The 22,650-nt window shown below is 49.0% G+C and overlaps 1 protein-coding gene and 1 long non-coding RNA gene across 7 annotated transcripts in view; one reads left to right on the top strand and one right to left on the bottom strand.

Annotated features, from left to right (window-relative positions):
• Window positions 1–162: 162 nt before the first annotated feature.
• On the bottom strand, window positions 163–22,636 carry LOC134339821 (uncharacterized). Its single transcript, XR_010016451.1, has 3 exons — window positions 22,503–22,636; window positions 4,565–4,684; window positions 163–2,120 (listed from the first exon to the last, which is right to left on the bottom strand). It is a non-coding gene; the product is annotated as an uncharacterized LOC134339821 (long non-coding RNA).
• Window positions 7,612–22,650, top strand: part of LOC134339819 (cdc42 effector protein 2-like) — a 48,543-nt gene continuing 33,504 nt past the window's right edge. For 2 of the 6 annotated variants that reach the window (XM_063036646.1, XM_063036643.1), the window contains exons 1-2: window positions 20,256–20,460; window positions 21,592–21,706. Coding sequence is in view for 1 of the 6 variants with exons in the window: in XM_063036641.1 (XP_062892711.1) it covers window positions 7,639–7,641; window positions 21,592–21,706 (118 nt within the window). In the remaining 5 variants the exon portion in view is untranslated. Of the gene's footprint in view, window positions 7,642–20,255; window positions 20,461–20,782; window positions 21,707–21,727; window positions 22,579–22,650 lie in introns of those variants that run through there. The other 4 variants (XM_063036648.1, XM_063036645.1, XM_063036641.1 and 1 more) reach the window with 3 other exon arrangements.

Genomic DNA, 22,650 nt, shown 5'->3' with positions numbered 1-22,650 from the left:
AGCGTTGCGGGAGGGGTGTGGGACAGGTGGCCAGGGAGGAATGGTGTGGCTGGGGTGCAGACACACCCAGCCCTGAGATACAATTCCAGATAATTATTCTTTTTCAATCTTTTTATTAGTTTCACAAAATATAAACGTGACATAGTAGTAATACAAAGTTATTGAGAATACATCATTATAATTAACATGAGTAGATACAAAACTAAAGAATTGATTGACAAAACTCCCAATCATAAAGGATATCAATGAATAATACGATTCCAGATAATTATTGATCATTACAAAATGTCACTCTGGTGCCTCCCGCTCCCTCACTCTCCCTTCCCCTTCTCCCAACCGTGATTCTCCTCTCCCTGCCCCCTTCCCACTCCTGGTCCACAATGGAGACCCGTATCGGTATCAGGACCGTGTAGGGTCCTGGATTGTGGTGAAGGAGAAGGGTTTGCGGGGGAGAGGGGCTGGTGAGGGATGAATAAGTCAGGAGGTAAGTACCCATGGTGGGTATTGCAATCGACTTACTGTTGTCACAGGTACCAGGATACAGTGAAAAGCTTGTCTTGCACACTGTTCATACAGAGCAGATCAGTACGCAGTGCAACAAGGGAAAACAATAACAGAATCCAGAGTAAAATGTCGCAGCTGCAGAGAGAGTGCAGTGCAGGCAGACAGTAAGGTGCGAGATCAGAACAAGGTAGATTGTGAGGCCGTAGTTCATCTCATCGAACAAGAGGTCCGTTCAAGAGTCTGACACCTGCAGGGTAGAATCTGTCCCTGAGCCTGGTGGGACGAGCTTTCAGGCTTTTGTATCTTCTGCCGGATGGGAGAGGGGAGAAGAGAGAGTGCCCGGGGTGGGTGGGGGTCTTTGATTAGGCTGGCTGCTTTACCGAGGCAGCAAGAGGTTCCAGAGGAGCTTCATGAGAATGATCCCAGGAATGAAAGGGTTAACATCTAAGAAGCATTTGATGGCTGTGGGCCTGGACTCACTGGAGTTCAGAAGAATGGGAGGAGATCACATTGAAACCTGTCGAATACTGAAAGGCCTCGATAGAGTGGATGTGGAGAGGATGTTTCCTGTAGTGGGGAAGTCTGGGACCAGAGGACACAGATAGAGTGGATGTGGAGAGGATGTTTCCTATAGTGGAGGAGTCTAGGACCAGAGGGCACAGATAGAGTGGATGTGGAGAGGATGTTTCCTATAGTGGGGGAGTCTGGGACCAGAGGACACAGGTGGAGAGGATGTTTCCTATAGTGGGGGAATCTAGGACCAGAGGACACAGATAGAGTGGATGTGGAGAGGATGTTTCCTATAGTGGGGGAGTCTAGGACCAGAGGACACAGATAGATTGGCTGTGGAGAGGGTGTTTCCTATAGTGGGGGAATCTAGGACCAGAGGACACAGATAGAGTGGATGTGGAGAGGATGTTTCCTATAGTGGGTGAGTCTAGGACCAGAGGACACAGATGGAGTGGATGTGGAGAGGATGTTTCCTATGTGGGGGAATCTAGGACCAGAGGACACAGCCTCAGAACAGAGGGGCGTCCATTTAGAACAGAGTTAAGAGGAATTTCTTTAGCCAGAGAGTGGTTAATCGGTGGAATTCATAGCCACAGACGTCTGTGGAGGCCAATTCGTCTGGTAAATTAAAGGCGGAGGTTGATAGGTTCTTGATTAGTCAGGGCATCAAAGGTGTATGGGGAGAAGGCAGGAGGATGGGAATGAAGAGGGATAATAAATCAGCCACGATGGAATGGCAGACCAGACTCAATGGGCCGAGTGGCCTGGCTCTACTCCTATGTCTCTGCTCTGGTGTTACAACTCTTGTGTGGAGCCGTGAGTCACTTCAGGGTTGTCAGAATTGAATGGGGTGATTCTGGTACCAGAATTGCCAGCAGGAGGGAAGGGGCCACGCTGCATCTGTTGTTTTAAAGTTTATTATGCCTGAAGGATAAAGCCAGCAATCCACAGATAGCCCGTGATCTTGAATCAGATTCAGATCGCTGACATGTGACGTGAAGCTTGATGTTTTGCGGCCAAGGCACTCCGGATATAGTGACTGGGATTCCTTATGTGTGTGACGGAATCCGAAACAGGCTTAACAGCGCCAGCATATAAAGTTAGCACTGCAAAGAGAAAGAATAAAAAATAGTGAGGTCGCGTTCCTGGGTTCAGTGTCTTTCGAGAAATCTGATGGCAGAGGGGAAGAAGCTGTTCCTGAACCGTTGAGTGTGTGTCTTCAGGCTCCTGTACCTCCTCCCTGATGGTAGCAATGAGAAGAGGGCATGTCCTGGGTGCTGGGGTCTGTGATGGTGGACACTGCCTTTTGAAGTTGTTCCTAATGCTGGGGAGGCTGGTTACCATGATGGAGCTGCCTGAGTTTGCCACCCTCCACGGCTTTTTTCCGATCCTGTGCAGTGGCCCCTCCCTGTCTGTGGTGATCAGCTTTCCACAGGAGGGAGGTTTCTGTAGGAAAGGTCTTCAGAGGCTGACTTCATGAGCCCTTGCGAAGCTGTGCTCCCTTCTTGCGGTCGAGCAAATCAGTCATTTTAAATTTTAATGTTCACTCTGCATCCTGACTATCCAAAACTAGAGGGTACAGATACGAGATAAGAGGGGGGAAATATAAAAGAGATCCGAGAGGCAGCTTCTTCACAGGGACAGTATCGAGTGACCTGCCAGAGGAAACGGCCGAGGGGGGCACAGTTCCAACAGAAGCATTTGGATAGGCACGTGGAGGGAATTGGCTTGGAAGGTTATGGGCTGAATGCAGGCTAGTGGAACTAGCAGGATGGTGTGGTCAGCATAGACCAGACGGGCTGAATGGCCTGCTTGTGTGTAGTATTCATCTTTAATCGGAAATACTATCTCCTCCTTGTTGACGATCAACACCAGCACACCTCGGGGATGTGTGTTTGCCCACTGCTCTGCACCGACGACTGTGTGGCTGGGCGCGGCTCAAATGCCACCTATAAATTTGCTGATGATAACAACCACTGTTGGCAGAATCTCAGATGGTGACAAGAGGGCGTACAGGAGCGAGGTGTACCAGCTAGTGGAGTGGTAGGAACAGCCTTACACTCAACGTCAGTCAGACCGAAGAGCAGATTGTGGACTTCAGAAAGGGTAAGATAAGGGAACACACACCTGTCTTCCCAGAGAGATCAGAAGTGGAGACAGTGAGCAATTTCAAGTTCCTGAGTGTCAATATCTCTGAGGATCTGACCTGGACCCAACATATCGGTGCGGCTACAAAGGCCCGACAGCGGCTGTATTTCATTGGGAGTTTCAGGAGATTTAGTAGGTCACCAAAGACACTCGCGAGTTCTACAGATGTTCCGTGGAGAGCATTCTAACTGGCTGCATCACCGTCTGGTATGGGGTGGGGGGTGGTGGAGAGTTGGTCCAGTGTAGAGGATTTAAATAAGCTGTGGAGAGTTGTAAACTCGGTCAGCTCCATCACGGGCACCGGCCTTCATAGTATCCAGGACATCTTCAAGGAGCGATGCCTCAGAAAGGCAGCGTCCATCATTAAGGACACCCACCACCCAGGACGTGCCCTCTTCTCATTGCTACCATCAGGGGGGAGGTACAGGAGCCTGAAGACACACACTCAACGATTCAGGAACAGCTTCTTCCCCTCTACCATCAGATTTCTGAATGGACATTGAACCCGTGAACACTATCTCACTACTTTTTTATTTCTATTTTTGCACCACTTACCTAATTTAACTATTTAATATACTTGCTGTAATTCACATTTTTTCTACTATCATGTATTGCATTGTCCTGCTGTTGCAAAGACAACAAATTTCACAACATATGCCGGTGATATTAAACCTGATTCTGATTGTAATGCTCAACTATTATTAGACTACTTGACAGGGTGAAAAGAAATTATGTCCTCCTTGCGATTCTGATGAATCTTGTTTGCCTTCTTCCGGCTGTGTAACTCTGACACAACAACAGCAGAGCTGATGAATCCTGGCAATTGGTCTCCACAGAACAAAACCTGGGGTATAGACACCCTCTCCCTCATGCAAGACACGCTCTTCGCCACCTCTCGGCCCAATTGCCAATGATAAACCCAGTTCCCAATCGGACTCTAGCAATAGAGAGATTTGGGAACGACATATGAGAAATGTGTAGGAGCGCCACTAGCCACCAAGCGCTCCTCGTACGATAAGCCTTTCAATCTTATTTTGTTTGTCACATGAACACGGAACAGCAAATTTCACGACCTTCTGTGTGCCGGTGATTGTGAAACGTGCAGTGAAGTGCCTTGTTTGTATCAAATTGAGTCGGCAAGGACTGTGTTAGGCAGCCCGCAGGTGTTGCCACGTTTCCAGCTCCAACTGAACATGCCCACGAGGTGCTAACCCTCCGCTGTACATCTTCAGAACCTGGGAGGAGACCGGTGCGGCATTTCTAATTACTAAGAAGGAGGGATTATCCATCAGCCTGTAACTCAAGCTCAAAGTAAATTTATTATCAAAGCACCTGTCCAGCCCTGAGATTAATTTTCGTGCCGATATTCACAGTAAATACAAAGAGATGCATAGGAACCCACCTAGTAACGCTGTCTTGCTCGGCCGTATCATGTTTGGCCAAATGATAATTCAACTGAGAATCAATGAAAGACCGCACCCAACAAGACAGACGCACAACCAATGTGGGAAGGCAACAAACTCTGCAAATACAAAAGGAAAATAATAATCAGTAATAAATAAGCAATAAGTATCAATAACATGAGGCGAAGAGTCCTTGAAAGTGAGTCCATAGGTTGTGGGAACAGTTCGGTGTTGGCGTGAGTGTGGTTATCCCCTCTGGTTCAAGCGCCTGATGGTTGAAGGGTAATAACTGTTCCTGGACCTGTTGGTGTGAGTCCTGAGGCTCCTGTGCCTCCCCAGTGGCAGCAGCAAGAGGAGAGAACGGCCTGGGAGGTGGGAGTCCCTGGTGATGCTTCCCTGTGGCAGTGCTCCACGTCAATGTGCTGAATGGTTGGAAGGGCTTTCCCCGTGATGGACTGGGCCATAGCCGCTATTTTTTGTGGGGCATTGGTGTTCCCATCCCGGGCTGTGATGCAACCTGTCGATATGCTGTCCGCCGCACATCTATAGAAGTTTGTCAAAGTTTTAGATGACGTGCCGAATCACAAATGCAATGGTTTGTAGTGTGGCTGAAAACCAAAGACTCCCATGGATTATGTCAATGTGCAGGGGATCTATTCAAACACCAAGGAGGTGGAGGAACTCAGCATCTGTGGAGGAGAATGGGCATTCGAGACGTATCGGGCTGAGACCCTTCATCAGGACCGGAAAGACAGACGGCCCGTATAAAAAGGTGGCAGAAACTGGCTGGTGACGGGGTGGGTGGAGAGCAGTGAGGGTGCAAGGAGCTGGGAGGTGATAGGTTGAAATGACAAAGGGCTGAAGAGAATGGAAGAGACTCGAGAGAGGACAATGGGCCACAGAGTAAAGGGAGGGAGGTAAGGAGGGGAACTGTGTGGGCAGATCGGGAAGGCAGCGGATGGCTGATGGGACCAATGAGACATAGAAATCTACAGTACATTACAGGCCCTTCGGCCCACAATGTTGTGCCAACCGTGTAACCTGCTCTAGAGACTGCCTAGAATTACCCTACCACATAGCCCTCTATTTTTCTAAGCTCAATGTACCTACCTAAGGGTCTCTCAAAAAACACTATTGTAACTGTCTCTACCACTATCGCTAGCAGTGCATTCCACGCACCCACCAATCTGCGTGTGTGAAAAACTTGCCTTTGATATCCCCTCTGTACCTACTTCCAAACACCTTAAAACTATGCCTCCTTGTGTTAGCCACTTCAGCCCTGGGAAAAAGCCTCTGGCTATCCACACGATCAATGCCTCTCATCATCTTATGCACCTCTATCAGGTCACCTCTCATCCTCCGTCGCTCCAAAGAGAAAAGACCGAGTTCACTCAATCTATTCTCATCAGGCATGCTTCCCCAATCCAGGCAACATCCTTGTAAATCTCCTCTGCACTCTCTCTATAGCATCCACATCCTTCCTGTAGTGAGGTGACCAGAACTGAACACAGTACTCCAAGTGGGGTCTGACCAAGGTCTTGTATAGCTGTAACAATGCGATAAGGGGAACAGAGGGTGGCCGTTAACCAGAAATTAGGGAGATCAAAAGTTTTATTAGTTTGAGAAGTATTTTCTGGGATCTGGAAATACAGATCCATAATACCTTGGAAATGGTCTCACAGGTAGATAGAGTCGTAAAGGGAGCTTTTGGCCCATTGGCCTTCATAAGTCAAAGTATTGCGTACAGGAGATGGGGATGTTATTTTGAAATTGCATAAGACATAGGGAGTATTGTAAGCAGTTCTGGTCGCCTACCAGCAGGAAAGATATCAATAAGCTTGAAAGGGTGCAGAGAAAATTTACAAGGATGTTTTCAGGATTTGAGGACCTGGGTTATAAGGAAAGGTTGAAAAGGTTAGAGCTTTACTCCCTGCTGTATAGGAGAATGAGGGGAGATTTGATAGAGGTAGACAAAACTATCAGGAGTATAGATAGGGCAAATGCAAGCAGACTTTTTCCACAGAGGTTGGGCGAGACTAGATCTAGCGGTCATGGGTCAAGGGTGAATGGTGAAATATTTAAGGGGAGCATATTCACTCAGAGAAAGGTTCCAGTGCAGAACAAGACGCCAGTGGAGGTGATGGAGGCAGGTTGGATTGTAACAGTTAGGAGCTTGGGTAAGTGAATGGATGAGGGGTGTGGAAGGCTGTGGTCTGTGTATGGGGAGATGCGACTAGGCAGGAAAACTAGCACAGGCTAGATGGGCCAAGGGGCTTGCTTCTGTGCTGTAGGTTTCTATGACTAAAAAAGATCTGCTGGCATAAACGCTAAAGATTCTATAGATGCAGGAAATCCAGAGTAACACACACAAAATGTTGGAGGAACTCAGCAGATCAGGCAGCATCTGCGGAGGGGAATATAGAGTCAACATTTCGGGATGAGACATTTCATCAGGATTGGAAAGCAAAGTGGGGGGAACCAGAATAAGAAGCTGGGGGGGGGGGGAGGAAGGAGTACGTTAGCAAGGTGATAGGTGAGGGGGAGGGGATGAAGTAGGAAGCTGGGAGGTGATAGGTGGACAAGGTAAAGGGCTGAAGAAGGAGAAATCTGATAGGGGAGGAGGAGAGATGGGGTGAAAGAGGAACCAGAATGGGGAAGGAATTGTCAGAAATTGGAGAAATTGATGCTCATGCCGTCAGATGAAATATGAGGTGTTGCTCCCCCCAACTAGAGTGTGGCCTCGTGCAGCCGAGGAGACCCACGGGGCACAGAGTCACTGCTGGTAACTTGTTTATCGCTCGCGGCCTTTGTGGTTTCCTCTGTCTTGACACTTCTGAGTAAACAGGAGTCGAGTCCTGTCGGCTTTGGGACCTAACCTGCTTCCTCGCTGCCTGACTTCTGTTTACAACCCGCCCGGACTGGCGAAGGGAACTCGTGGCCTCGAGTCCTGGCACCGTACGTCAAATGTGTCAGTCTGGAGCAAAATCAGCTTTGATAGCGCCCTGGAAGAAAGACTCCTGTTACTCCTTGGAACCTCTCCGATGAAGAAAAGTCCTAAGCACCTTGGTTTGCCATGGTGAGTTCTTTTTTTTTAAAAAAAAAGACTTTTTGGAGATGGAAAATGCAAATATCAGGTTAGGTTTAGGCAAATTGAATTAACAGCAAATGAATAATTTTACGATATTTATTACAATTCAGCCAGACGTCTCCCATGAGATTGTAAAAATTTCGATTCATCTTTCAAATCAGGAATTTAGCAGATTGTTCCTTTATTTAGAGATATAGCACAGAACAGGCCCTTCGGCCCTTCGAGCCGTGCCGATTTAACCCTAACCTAACCACGGGACAGTTTACAATGACATTTAACCTACCTACCGGTAGGTCTTTGGCCTGTGGGAGGAAACCAGAGCACCCGGAGGAAACCCACGCAGTCACGAGGAGTACAAGCTCCTTACAGGCAGCGGCAGGAATTGAACCCTGAACTCGGACGCCCCCGAGCTGTGATAGCGTCGTGCTGACCCCTCAGCCCTTTCTCGAAGGTCACACACTTCAAGGTCAAAGTGCAGCCTGCTGCCGCATGCACAAGTGCAACAGAAAGCTTGTAGCAGTAATCATGGGCGCATTAGCATCAGATAAGGCTCCGGTTCACTTACTTATCATACAGTGAGATGTGTCATTTGCGTTAGCCAGCAAACATCCAGTGCTCGGGGGGAGAAAAAAAGAACGAGTAGCACACAGAACTTGAATCTCAGAGTCCCCAAAGTGAGTCCACAGTCACAGAGCCAAGTCAGTGCCAAGGCGAGGGCCGGTGGTTGTAGGCCACAGCTCTGGAGTCGATTCAGTGCCAAGGCGAGGGCCAGTGGTTGTAGGCCACAGCTCTGGAGTCGATTCAGTGCCAAGGCGAGGGCCGGTGGTTGTAGGCCACAGCTCTGGAGTCGATTCAGTGCCAAGGCGAGGGCCGGTGGTTGTAGGCCACAGCTCTGGAATCTGTTCAGTGCCAAGGCGAGGGCCGGTGGTTGTAGGCCACAGCTCTGGAGTCGATTCAGTGCCAAGGCGAGGGCCGGTTGTTGTAGGCCACAGCTCTGGAGTCGATTCAGTGCCAAGGCGAGGGCCGGTGGTTGTAGGCCACAGCTCTGGAGTCGATTCAGTGCCAAGGCGAGGGCCGGTGGTTGTAGGCCACAGCTCTGGAGTCGATTCAGTGCCAAGGCGAGGGCCGGTGGTTGTAGGCCACAGCTCTGGAGTCGATTCAGTGCCAAGGCGAGGGCCGGTGGTTGTAGGCCACAGCTCTGGAGTCGATTCAGTGCCAAGGCGAGGGCCGGTGGCTGTAGGCCGCAGCTGTTGAGTCAGTTCAGTGCAGTGCTGAGGCGAGTTAAACCTCTCAGAGTAGAGAGTTGAACACCAGTTTGTCCTTTTCCCCCGGTCTCGGAGCCTTAGTCTTTTCAATCTGGCTCGGCACTTAAATCGGCTAACCATTGATCTGTTTCCCACTCTCAGGCCTGGAATTCACTCCAACAATGGCCGCCGGGGCCTTACCTGCAATCTCGAGCCTGCTCTGTTCTTGTCCCTTTCTCTCTTCTTGATCTACCAGTTCCTCTGACAGCAGTCCAACCCCATCGCACACACATTCCTCCCACTGGTTCCCTCCCCCACTGTTTCCCACCCTCCCTCTTATTTGGTTCCATGCTCCACCTTCCTTTCCTATCATTTCCCACCATCTGTAGCCCTTAGTCACCTCCCAGCCTCTACCTCTATCGCCAGCCTCCCCTCCTATATCTGCCTCTCACCTAGATCCACCCATCACCTCCCAGCCTCTGTCACTATTCCTATCCTCTTTTCTCCATATGTCTAACACCCCTCCCTCACCTAGATCCACCCATCACCTCCCAACCTCTGTCACTACTCCTACCCTCCCCTCCTCCATCTGCCTCTCACCCCTCCCCATCTGGATCCACCAATCATCTGCCAGATCTTGCTCCACCCCTTCATACCTGCTATCTCCCATCTATCTTTTGGTCCATATCAAGGGCCTTGACCTGAAATGTCAACTGTCCATTTCCCACAGATGCTGCCCGACCCGCTGAGTTCTTCCAGCAGTTTGTCTGTGTTGCTTCAGACTCCAGCTTCTGCGGAATCTCTTGTGTCTCCCGCATATTTGTTACTCGGATTACTCTGTGCCTCACTCCGTCCTTGTTCCTCTCTGCCCTCTCTTTATATGAAGTGCTCATTATAGGCAGAGAGGGAGTGGGCTTTCCTGAATGTTCGAGGCGAATGGATTTTGATCCCTCATTCTCTCTTTTTTCTGTCTCCTCTCTTTCTGTCTTTCTCCTGTGATGTCTGTTAGTGTCTCTCTATCTGAGGCAGTTCCTCAGTGTGTCTACCTGCCTTTCCATAAGCCCACAAGATATAGGAGCAGAATTAGGCCGCTCGGGCCTTCGAGTCTGCTCTGTCATTCCATCAAAGGTTCAAAGCTACATTTAATGTCAGAGAAATGTGTACAATATACGTCCTGAAATGCTTTTTCTTCACAACGGACTTTTAGCGTTGTAATCCAGCGAGTTGTTTGTTATGTTTCCCCTCTCGCTGTGAAACGGAGACACCTCTTTCCTCCCTTATTAGGGGGAGAGAGAGAGCCTGTGGTATGTTGAATACCGGGTGAAATGTGAAGTCTTTGGAGTACTGCAAGTCTGTGTGTTTGCTGTTGCTTTGCCCACGCTTGAGTGCTGGGTGGCGGGGGCTGAAGCTTTTTTTTTGCTGCTGGGGTAGAGGGGAGATCGTTGCTTGCTGCCGCTTACGCACAGGAGCGAGGGGTAGCTGGAGGGGACTTCGGGGCTCTAACATTTAACTGTCGTTCAATCTTTGGGGGCAGTCCTGTTTTCATGGATGGTTGCAAAGAAAAAGCATTTCAGAATGTATATTGTACACATTTCTCTGACATTAAATGTAACTTTGAACCTCCTTTGAACCCTCTCCAGTGTCAGCACATCCTTTCTAAGGGGCCCAAAACTGCTCACAACTGTCCAACTGAGGCCTCACCAGTGCTTTATAAAGTCTCAACGTTACATCCTTGTTTTTTATATTCTAGTCTTCTCGAAATAAATACTAACATCCTATTTGCATCTTACGCCCCTATAGTGAGCGGACAGCATGGAATTTATGATTTTCCACAGGCATAACATAAAACCATAATGTTATGAAGAATGAAATTTCAGTCACTTTTTCCAAATATTTAAAGCTTTCCCCCTCGGGGAGTTACGGAGTATTCTGCAGGAGTGAGTAGATTTTTTTTTAAAGTCCAGATGGCAAGAATCTGAACCCGTAAACCGATCATTTAAGACATAGTGCAAATTCTCAGATTATTCCCTCGAGCTTAAATCCTCTCCCCCCCCCTCCCCAAGATAGCTCATTACATTTTTAAGTGCACCCCCCTCTCCTCCTGGGCTGAAGCCATAAGACAGAGGAGCAGAATTAGGCCATTTGGCCCATCGAGTCTGCTCCGCCATTCCATCAGACCAAATATCAGAGCGGGGAAAATATGTGATCTGAGTGACTTTACCGTGGAATGATTGTTGGTGCCGGAGGAGAGGGACGGACCAGTGTTCAGTTCTCTGCTCCGCGCTGAAATGAGACTGTGGCCTGTAACTAACGGGCCCCTGGACTGGCTGTAATGACAGATGAGGTGGTTTGAGTATCTCAGAAACTGCTGATCTCCTGGGATTTTCATACACAACATTCTCTAGAGTTTACAGAGAACAGTGCAAAAGACAAAAAACACTCAGTGAGCAGCAGTTCTGTGGGCTAAAACACCCTGTTAATTGGAGAGGTCAGAGGTGAACGGCCAGACTGGTTCAAGCTGACAGGAAGGCGACAGTAACTCAAATAACCACAGGTTACAACAGTGATGTGCAGAAGAGCATCTCTGAACGCACAGCACGCCGAACCGTGAAGTGAATGGGCTGCAACAGCAGAAGACCTTTTGCTGAACAGCAGTTTGAACTCCAGCCGAGGCAACGTGTTGTGTCCTTGAGCAAGGCACTTAACCACACATTGCTCTGCGACAACACCGGTGCCAAGCTGTATGGGTCTTAGTGCCCTTCCCTTGGACAACATCGGTAGCGTAGAGAGGGGAGACTTGCAGCAAGGGCAACTGCTGGTCTTCCATACAACCTTGCCCAGGCCTCAGTCAACATCGAAAATCGATGGACAGCCAATGAAGAAGAACTACCTGTAAGGAGGTTGTACGTTTCCCAGCGACCGCTTGGATTTCCTCCGGCAGCTGCTGCGTCATCCACATTGGTCACGTGGGTGCGGACTCGTTGGGCCGAAGGGCCTGCTACTGTGCCGAGCAGCTGCGTGGAGTTCTCCAGCGCATTTTCAATCTGGGTCTCAGCCCGGAAAGGGTCCTGACTGTGTGGCAAACGTCACGCGTGGTCCCGGTACCCAAGAAGGGCCGACCGAAAGTCTTAAGTGACTACTGTCCAGTGGCCCTGACCTCACACATCATGAAGACCCTAGAGCAGTGGTCCCCAACCACCGGGCCGCGGACCGGTACCGGGCTGCAAAGCATGTGCTACCAGGCCCTGAGGAAACGATATGAGTCAGCTGCACCTTTCCTCATTCCCTGTCACGCACTGTTGAACTTGAACATAGGGTTGCCAACTGTCCCGTATTTGCCGGGACATCCCCTATATTCGGCTAAATTGGTTTGTCCCATACGGGACTGCCCTTGTCCCATATTTCCCCTGCTAAGGTACAGCATTCCAAGGAAACCTTTCGTGCCGAAATGGTGTGAAGCGAAGAAGCAATTACCATTAATTTATATGGGAAAAATTTTTGCGCGTTCCCAGACCCAAAAATAACTTAACAAATCATACCAAATAACACATAAAACCAAAAATAAATAACACTAGCATATAGTAAAAGCAGGAATGATATGATAAATACACAGCCTATATAAAGTAGAAATAATGTACGTACAGTGTAGTTGGGAAGATGAAGGCAAAACCAATTAGTGGGGAAAAAAATCGGCACGTACGCGTATGCACACATCACATGTGCATGTCACACATGCGCACACAGGTGCCCGTGCAAGGATTCATGGTCATTGTAGTCTTTCCTGGGGTAAAGTGTCCCGGGATTTGACTGCTACTTTTGTCCCTTATTTGGGAGTGAGAAAGTTGGCAACCCTAACTGTAAAAGACATGTTGAGGTGAGTTTAACCCTACCTGAGCACCCCACCCCCAGTCGGCCGGTCTGCAAGAACGTTGTCAATATTAAACCGGTCCACGGTGCAAAAAAGGTTGGGGACCCCTTTTAGAGAAGCTGGACCTGGCTTACCTCTGACCCCTGGTTAGATCAGCCCTGCAGTTTGCCTACCAGGAGCACACTGGAGTCGACGATGCTGTCATCTACCTGCTGAACAGAGCCTACTCCCACTTGGATAACCCGGGCGCCACTGTGAGGATCATGTTTTTTTTTCTGATTTCTCAAGTGCCTTCAATACCACACAGCCCTCATTGCTGGGGGGTGGGGGGGAGCTCCGTTCAGTGCAGATTGGCACTTCCGTTGTATCCTGGATAGCGGACTACCTGACTGGCAGACCGCTGTTTGTGCAGCTTCAGAGCTGTGTGTCAGACATGGCTGTAAGCAGCACTGGGGTCCCACAGGGGACTGAATTGGCCCCCTTCCTGTTTACCCTTTAGATACAACACTGAGTCATGTCATCTGCAGAAATTCTCTGATGACTCAGCAACAGTTGGGTGTATAAAGGGAGGACGGGAGAATGAGTACAGGGCCCTGGTGGAGGACTTTGTCAAATGGTGCAAGCTGAATCATCTGCAGCTCAACATCAGTAAGACAGAGGAGATGGTGATGGACTTTAGGAAGATTGAGCCTGCTCTGCTCCCTGTTACAATCAATAGCGAGGACGCGGGTGTGGTGAGGACCTACAAGTAGTTGGGGGTGCACCTGGATGTCAGACTTGAGGGGAGCACCAACACAGAGGCTGTGTACAAGAAGGGCCAGAGTCACCTCTACTTCCTGAGGAGACTGAGGTCCTTTGGATTATGCAGGCCTCTACTTCATGTGTTCTACCAGTCTGTTGTCGCCAGTACAATCTTCTATGCAGGGCAATGACATCAACATGGCTGATGCCAACAGGCTCAGTAGAAAGGCTGGCTCTGTTATAGGAGTCAAACTGGACACACTGGAGGCTGTGGTAGAACAACGAACCCTACGGAAAATCCTGGCAATTCTGGACAATGTTTCTCACCCTCTGCATGCCACCTTGGCTGAACAGAGGAGCACTTTTAGTAATAGACTGAGACAACTGTGCTGCTCCAAAGAGTGTTATATGTGAGGTCATTCTTACCCTCAGCCATTAGGCTCCATAATGAGTCAATCTATAGCAGGGGAAGTGGTGACCCCCTCCTGTTAGATTGTTGGAGATAACTTACTTTTATTAGAAACCATGGAAACTACAGCACAGAAACAGGCCTTTTGGCTGTGCCGAACCATTTTCTGCCTAGTCCCACTGACCTGCACACAGACCATATCCCTCCATACACCTCCCATCCATGTATCTGTCCAATTTATTCTTAAATGTTAAAAAAGAACCCGCATTTACCACCTTGTCTGGCAGCTCATTCCATACTCCCACCGCTCTCTGTGTGAAGAAGCCCCCCCTAATGTTCCCTTTAAACTTTTCCCCCCTCACCCTTAACCCATGTCCTCTGGTTTTTTTCTCCCCTTGCCTCAGTGGAAAAAGCCTGCTTGCATTCACTCTGTCTATACCCATCATAATTTTATATACCTCTATCAAATCTCCCCTCATTCTTCTACGCTCCAGGGAATAAAGTCCTAACCTATTCAACCTTTCTCTGTAACTGAATTTCTCAAGTCCTGGCAACATCCTTGTAAACCTTCTCTGCACTCTTTCAACCTTATTTATATCCTTCCTGTAATTTGGTGACCAAAACTGAACACAATACTCCAGATTCGGCCTCACCAATGCCTTATACAACCTCACCATAACATTCTAGCTCTTATACTCAATACTTTGATTAATAAAGGCCAATTTACCAAAAGCTCTCTTTACGACCCTATCTACTTGTGACGCCACTTTTAGGGAATTTTGTATCTGTATTCCCAAATCCCTCTGTTCCACTGCACTCCTCAGTGCCTTACCATTAACCCTGTATGTTCTACCTTGGTTTGTCCTTCCAACGTGCAATACCTCACACTTGTCTGTATTAAACTCCATCTGCCATTTTTCAGCCCATTTTTCCAGCTGGTCCAAGTCCCTCTGCAGGCTCTGAAAACCTTCCTCACTGTCTACTACACCTCCAATCTTTGTATCACCAGTAAATTTGCTGATCCAATTTACCACATTATCATCCAGATCATTGATATAGATGACAAATAACAATGGACCCAGCACTGATCCCTGTGGCACGCCACTAGTCACAGGCCTCCACTCAGAGAAGCAATTCTCTACTACCACTCTCTTGCTTCTTCCATCGAGCCAATGTCTAATCCAATTTACCACCTCTCCATGTATACCTAGCGACTGAATTTTCCTAACTAACCTCCCATGCGGGACCTTGTCAAAGGCCTTACTGAAATCCATGTAGACAATATCCACTGCCTTCCCTTCATCCACTTTCCTGGTAACCTCCTCGAAAAACTCCAATAGCTTGGTCAAACATGACCTACCATGCACAAAGCCATGTTGACTCTCCCTAATAAGTCCCTGTCTATCCAAATGCTTGTAGATTCTGTCTCTTGGTACTCCCTCCAATAACTTACCTACTACCGACATTAAACTCACTGGCCTATAATTTCCTGGATTACTTTTTGATCCTTTTTTAAACAACGGAACAACATGAGCCACTCTCCAATCCTCCAGCACTTCACCCATAGACAGCGACATTTTAAATATTTCTGCCAGGGCCCCCGCAATTTCAACACTAGTCTCCTTCAAGGTCCGAGGGAACACTCTGTCAGGTCCCAGGGATTTATCCACTTTAATTTTCCTCAAGACAGCAAGCACCTCCTTCTTTCCAATCTGTACAGTTTCCATGATCTCACTACTTGATTCCCTCAATTCCATAGACTTCATGCCAGTTTCCTTAGTAAATACAGACGCAAAAAACCTATTTTAGATCTCCCCTATTTCCTCTGGTTCTGCACATAGCCAACCACTCTGATCTTCAAGAGGACCAATTTTATCCCTTACAATCCTTTTGCTCTTAATATACCTGTAAAAGCTCTTTGAATTATCCTTCACTTTGACTGCCAAGGCAACCTCATGTCTTCTTTTAGCCCTCCTGATTACTTTCTTAAGTATTTTCTTGCACTTCTTATACTCCTCAAGCACCTGATTTACTCCCTGTTTCCTATACATTTCATACAACTCCCTCTTCTTCTTTATCAGAGTTGCAATATCCCTTGAGAACCAAGGTTCCTTATTCCTATTCAATTTGCCTTTAATCCTGACAGGAACATACAAACTCTGCACTCTCAAAATTTCCCCTTTGAAGGCTTCCCACCTACCAATCACATCTTTGCCAGAGAACAACCTGTCCCAATCCACGCGTTTTAGATCCTTTCTCATTTCTTCAAATTTGGCCTTCTTCCAGTTCAGAACCTCAACCCTAGGACCAGATCTATCCTTGTCCATGATCAAATTGAAACTAATGGTGTTATCATCACTGGAACCAAAGTGCTCCCCTACACAGACTTCCGTCACTTGTCCTAACTCGTTTCCTAACAGGAGATCCAATATTGCATCCCCTCCAGTTGGTCCCTCTATATATTGATTTAGAAAACTTTCCTGAACACATTTTACAAACTCTAAACCATCTAGACCCCTAACAGTATGGGAGTCCCAATCAATGTATGGAAAATTAAAATCCCCTACCACCACAACTTTGATTCCTGCAGTTGCCTGCTATCTCTCTGCAGATTTGCTCTTCCAAGTCTCGTTGACTATTGGGTGGTCTGTAATACAATCCCACTAATGTGGCCATACCTTTCCTGTTTCTCAGCTCCACCCATAAGGACTCAGTAGACAAGCCCTCTAATCTGTCCTGCCCGAGCACTGCTGTAATATTTTCCCTAACAAGCAATGCCACCCCCCACCCTTCATTCCTCTGCCTCGATCACATCTGAAACATCGGAACCCTGGAATATTAAGCTGCCAGTCCTGCCCCTCCTGTAGCCAAGTTTCACTAATTGCTATAACGTCATAATTCCACATGTCAATCCACGCCCTCAACTCATCCGCTTTCCCCGCAATACTCCTAGCATTGAAATATATACGCCTCAGAAGATTTTTACCACCACTCACAACCTTTCTATCAGCGGATTTGCTTGAACTTTTAACATCATTTATTTTCACCCCAGCCACACTGTCAGCTCTGGCACTCTGGTTCCCATCCCCCTGCAAATCTAGTTTAAAGCCTCCCCAATAGCACTAACAAACCTCCCTGAAAGGATATTGGTCCCCCTGTAGTTCAAGTGTAACCCGACTCTCTTGTACAGGTCCCACCTGCCCCAGAAGAGGTCCCAATTATCCTGAAATCTGAAACCCTGCTCCCTACACCAGTTCCTCAGCCACTTGTTCCTCCTCCAGAGCATCCTATTCCTACCCTCACTGGCACCTAGCACAGGTAGCAATCCTGAGATAACCACCCTCGAGGTCCTGCTTTTCAACTTCCTACCAAGCTCTCTATACTCACTGTCCAGGACCTCCTCACTCTTCCTTGTCATTCTTTCTACTTCTCTTCTAATATGTATATCCATGCACTTATAATACTACTGTGACTGTAATTTCCTTTGGGATCAATAAAGTATCTGTCTAAATAAAAAAAAAATTAATATAAGGAGCGGCTGATGGATCTGGTCCTGTACTCGTTGGAATTCAGAAGATCTCATTGAAACCTATCGAATGATGAAAGGCCTGGGTAAAATGGATGTGGAGAGGATGGTGGGAGAGTCTAAGATGAAAAGACACAGCCTCAGAATAGAGAGATGTCCTTTCAGAGCGGAGATGAGGAGGAATTTCTTTAGCCACAGAGTGGTGCATCTGTGGAAGTTTTTGCCACAGACGGCTGCGGAGGCCAAGTCATCGGGTATATTTAAAGCGGAGGTAGTGGCAGCAGTACAGTGCAATACGTAATAAAACATATAAAAATTAAACTAAACAGGTAGTGCAAAAAGAGAGCAAAGAAAAAGACACTCGGTAGCGTACATGGGTTCATTGTCCGTTCAGTTCCTGGGTGCCAACATCTCTGAGGATCTAACCTGCACCCAACGTATCGATGCAGCTACGAAGAAGGCCCGACACTGGCTAAACTTCATTAGGAGTTTGAGGAGATTTGGTTTGTCATCAAAGACACTTGCTAATTTTATAGATGTACCGTGGAGAGCTTTCTAACTGACTGCATCACCGTCAGGTATGGGGCGGGTAGGGGCTTCTGTACAGGATGGAAATAAGCTGCAGAGAGTTGTAACCTCAGTCAGATCCATCGTGGGCACCAGCCTCTATAGTATCCAGGACATCTTCAAAATGTGGTGCCTCAGAAAGGCAGCATCCATCATTAAGGACCCCCACCACCCAGGACATGCTGTCTTCTCATTGCTACCATCAGGAAGGAGGTACAGAGGCGCTGAGACTCACGCTCAACAATTCAGGAAGATCCCTTCCTTTCCAATCCCAATGAAGGTTCTCGGCCTGAAATGTTAACCTTGCTTCTCCATAGATGCTGCCTGACCTGCTGAGTTCCTCCAGCATTGTGTGTGTGTTACTCCACAAACCCAACGCCTTTTGCCCCCCCCCCAAGTTCCCAACTTGGGGTGACCTATCTGTTAATGGTATGGGTCCTTCTGACCTCTACCACTCCCCCCACAGTTCTAGACTCCCCCACCCTGGGGCAAACACTATGGCCACCTTATCTACCCCCTACCCCCCCCTTCATGATTTTATAGACCGCTCCGAGGTCAACCAGGACTCCTTGGTGCCAGGGCCAAACATCGCCTCATTGCCAAGGAAAGCCCCTCTCCCCTCAGCTACGGACCTCCGCTCTCTCCTCCGGGGTGGAACCGAGTACGGCGTCAGAACCCAAGCCGGGCGTTGGATGGGCGGCTCCTAGCGGGCGGCGGGGCTGGGTCGGCGTTGGCGGCCCCACGTCCAATTCCCGCCGCTCTCCCTCGCCAGAGTCGCATGGATTAGGGTCAGTATGAGTGGTCGGGACGCTGCGTTGGAACCGGCTCGGTCCTCGGACTGTGTTGGACGCTGACGCCCCTCATCTTCCTGCGCTTCGATAATTGAAAGATAAACTATATTCGCCTAATTTGTCACGTGTATAGCAAAACATTCGGTGGAGTGACTTGTTTGCGTTAAAGACCGACACAGCCCGAGGGTGCGCCGGCAAGTGTCACCATTTCTCCGGTACCAACGTCTAACTCACTAGCCCTGACTTTAACACCTTTGTGCTGTGGGAGGAAACCGGAGCGCCCGGAGGAAACCAGCGCAGTTCGCGGGGAGAGCGTGCAAACTCCTCGCAGACAGCGACGGGAATTTAACCCGGGTCGCTAGTGGTCTGCAGCATCACGCCACCTACTCCTGGGGTTGTAATCGGTCCCGATCGGATTCGATCCACGGACACAACGGCTCCAGTTACCGTTCCACGTCGTTTTAAGGAGCTTGGAAGCAGGTACGAGGAGGACGTCAGGGGTAAGTTTTTCACACAGTAGGTGGTGGGTGTGTGGGATGCACTTCCGGCGACGGTGGTGGAGCCGGATACAACAGGATCTTGCAAGAGACTCTTAGATAGGTACTAGACGACACTGGTGCCAAGCTGTATGGGTCCTAATGCCCTTCCCTTGGACAACATCGGTGTCGTGGAGAGGGGAGACTTGCAGCATGGGCAACTGCCGGTCTTCCATACAACCTTGCCCAGGCCTGCGCCCTGGAGAGTGAAGACTTTCCAGGAGCAGATCCATGGTCTCGTAAGACTAAAGGATGCCTTTATAGATAGGTACACGGAGCTTGGAAAAGTAGAGGGCTCTACGGTAAGGAAATTCTAGGCAGTTTCCAGAATAGAACATTGTGGGCCGAAGGGCCTGTAATGTGCTGTAGTATGTTCTCTAGTTAATTCCACAACAACAACCTCTCTCTCAATGTCAGCAGGACCAAGGAGCTGAGTGTTGACTTCAGGAGGAGGAAACCGGAGGTCCATGAACCGATCCTCGCCTCATCAGGAGGATCGGAGGTGGAGAGGGTCAGCAGGTTTAAGTTCCTCGGTGTTAATATTCTGGAGGACCTGCCCCCCGGGCCCAGCGTCTCTACTTCCTCAGGAGCGTGCGGAGAACTCGGCACGGCGTCTAAAACTTCGACAGACTTCTACAGACCCGAGGTGGAGAGTTTACGGCCTGGTGTGGAAACACCAGCACCCTGGAATGGAAAAGCAGTGGGTGCCGCCCAGTAGAAGCCTTCCCCGCCACTGAGCACATCTACACGAAGCGCCGTCCATCATCGGGGACCCCCCGCCACCCAGGCCGCGCTCAGTTGTTGGACTTATTGAGTATGCCCGCAAGAAAATGTACTTTGGTAATAAATTTACCTTGAACTTAATAAACCCCCGGAGGACAGTGGGGGGGGGGGGAGGTGAATTCCAAAGGAGACCTGCGGAGCAAACTGGGATTAGAATTGGTTCACTAGTGTCACCGGTGCGGGAGATACAGTGAAGAGCTCGCCTTGCACACTGTCCAGGTTCATTACACAGTGCATCGAGGCAGAGCAATAACAGAATGCAGAAGAAAGTGTCACAGCGACAGAGAAAGTGCAGCGCAGGGAAACGAAAAAGAGGAAGGTCATAACGAGGGAGTTTGTGAGGTCAAGCGTCCATTTTATCGAACTGGGGTTCAAGAGTCTGATAACAGCGGAGTAGAAGCGCGGGGGGCGGCGGTCAAGCTTTAAGGCTTTTGAATCTTCCGCCCGACGGGAGGGAGGGGGCTTTGATTATGCTGACTGCTTTACTGAGGCAGTGAGGAGTTTTTACTCGGGGGGGAGGGGGTGGTAGCTGGAATGTGTTGCTTGGGGGGGGTGAATGGGGTGGTGCGGAGGCAGATACGACAGAGGCATTTCAGAAGTTCGGAGAGAGGTTTAGATGGCTCTGCCCGGACTGACTGCCTGCCCCCTTTCCCGGGGATACGCTCATACCCGGGTGTCCTTGGAGAGGGAGCAAGTAGTTGTCATGGGTAGAAGTGGGGGATTTTTGGGAACGGTACTCCCACCCTCCCCCCAAAGAAATTTAGTTTTATAGACAGTAATATAACCATATAACAATTACAGCACGGAAACAGGCCATCTTGGCCCTTCTTGTCCGTGCCGAACTCTTACTCTCACCTAGTCCCACCGACTTGCACTCAGCCCATAACCCTCCATTCCTTTCCTGTCCATATATCTATCCAATTTAACTTTAAACGACAACATCGAACCTGCCTTAACCACTTCTGCTGGAAGCTCGTTCCACATAATGATCATATTTAATTTGAATTTGTTCGCTGGCTTGAAAATACGTGTACTTTGTGTACTTTGGTGTGAATAAACTTTCTTTTGTTAAAAAATAAAAGAGTTAAAGTGAGGTGAGTTAGAAGGATCGCCACAACATTGTGGGCCGAAGGGCCTGCACTGGGCTGTGAGATTGCGGGCAGGGGTCTGTGCTGCCTTGGCAGCCAAGGCCTCGGATTCATCCGCCGAGGCGGAGAGAGGTGGGGTGGTTCCGTTAGGCCATCTGTCATCTTCCAGGCATCGGGGGGGAAAGGACTCTCCGGGCGAGTTTACACACAGCGCCGCGGAACAGATTGCGGGTGACATAATTGGGATTACGTGCTGTCCTGCAGACGGAGGGGTGGGGGAGAGAGGGTGTGTGTGCCTTCCTTCTGTCCGGGCTCTGAATGAGTTAAGTCTTGCAAACAATACAAATGAACACGGCTGCCTTGACGTCCCCAATCCCGTTCTCAGGGAGCTGACGCTGGATCTCAGCCAAGGGATTTCGCAAAGAATAGACGCTCTCCTCCCGAACTGCAGAGAGACGATCCGAGACAAAGTCCATCCTCAGCGGGGAACTGTGCACCAGGTAATGTGTGTGTGTGTGTGTGTGCGTGTCTGCCTGTTTGTGTGTGTATCTCTGTGTGTGAGAGAGAGTGTGTATGTGTTTGTGCCTGTGTGTGGGAGAGTGTATGTGTGGGAGTGTGTGTGTGTCTGCCTGTATATGTGTGTGTGAGAGTGTGTGTGTGTGTGTGTGTGTGTCTGCCTCTGTGTGTGTGTGAGAGAGAGAGAGAGAGAGAGTGTGTATCTCTGTGTGTGAGAGTGTGTGTGTGTGTGTCTGCCTCTGTGTGTGTGTGTGTGTGAGAGAGAGAGAGAGTGTGTGTATCTCTGTGTGTGAGAGAGTGTGCCTGTGTATTTGTGTGTGTGCGTGGGAGAGTGCGTGTGTGTGTCTCTGTGTGTGGCAGGGAGTGTTTCTGTATGCGTGTGTGTTGGAGAGAGAGTGAGTGTGTGTGTCTCTGTGTGTGGGACAGAGTGTGGCTGTGTGAATGTGTGTGTATGTGTATGTTGGAGAGAGAGAGAGTGTGTGTGTCTGTGTGTGTGTGTGTGGCAGATAGTGTTTCTGTGTGTGTGTGTTGGAGAGAGAGTGAGTGTGTGTGTGTGAGGAAGAGAGTGTGTGTGTCTGTGTATGGGAGAGAGTGTTTCTGTGTGAGTGTGTGTCTCGTGTGGGAGAGAGTGCTTCTGTGTGAGTGTGTGTGGGGGAGTGTGTGTGTGAGTGAGAGAGAAAGTATGTCTGTGTGTGTGGGAGAGAGAGTGTGCGTATGTGTGTGAGTGTGTAAACACGTGTGCGCGTGCAGAAGTGCTATTATAAGTAAGGAGTTTCAAACCTGCCGTTCGGCCCTCTTGCATCGCGTAGCTGAGGCCTGAGCGATTTCTGGCCCGTTAGCGCGTTAGCGTAACACGGTGAGAGCATCGGCAAGCCGGCTCCAGTTCCCGCCGGTGTCCTGTGAGGAGTCTGTACGCTCTTCCCGTGAC

The sequence above is a fragment of the Mobula hypostoma genome, chromosome 30 (genome assembly GCF_963921235.1).
Source record: "Mobula hypostoma chromosome 30, sMobHyp1.1, whole genome shotgun sequence".
In the NCBI taxonomy this organism is placed as follows: domain Eukaryota; kingdom Metazoa; phylum Chordata; class Chondrichthyes; order Myliobatiformes; family Myliobatidae; genus Mobula; species Mobula hypostoma.
The sequence above is the reverse complement of the archived record's forward strand: the minus strand, read 5'-3'. Positions and strand labels throughout refer to the sequence as shown.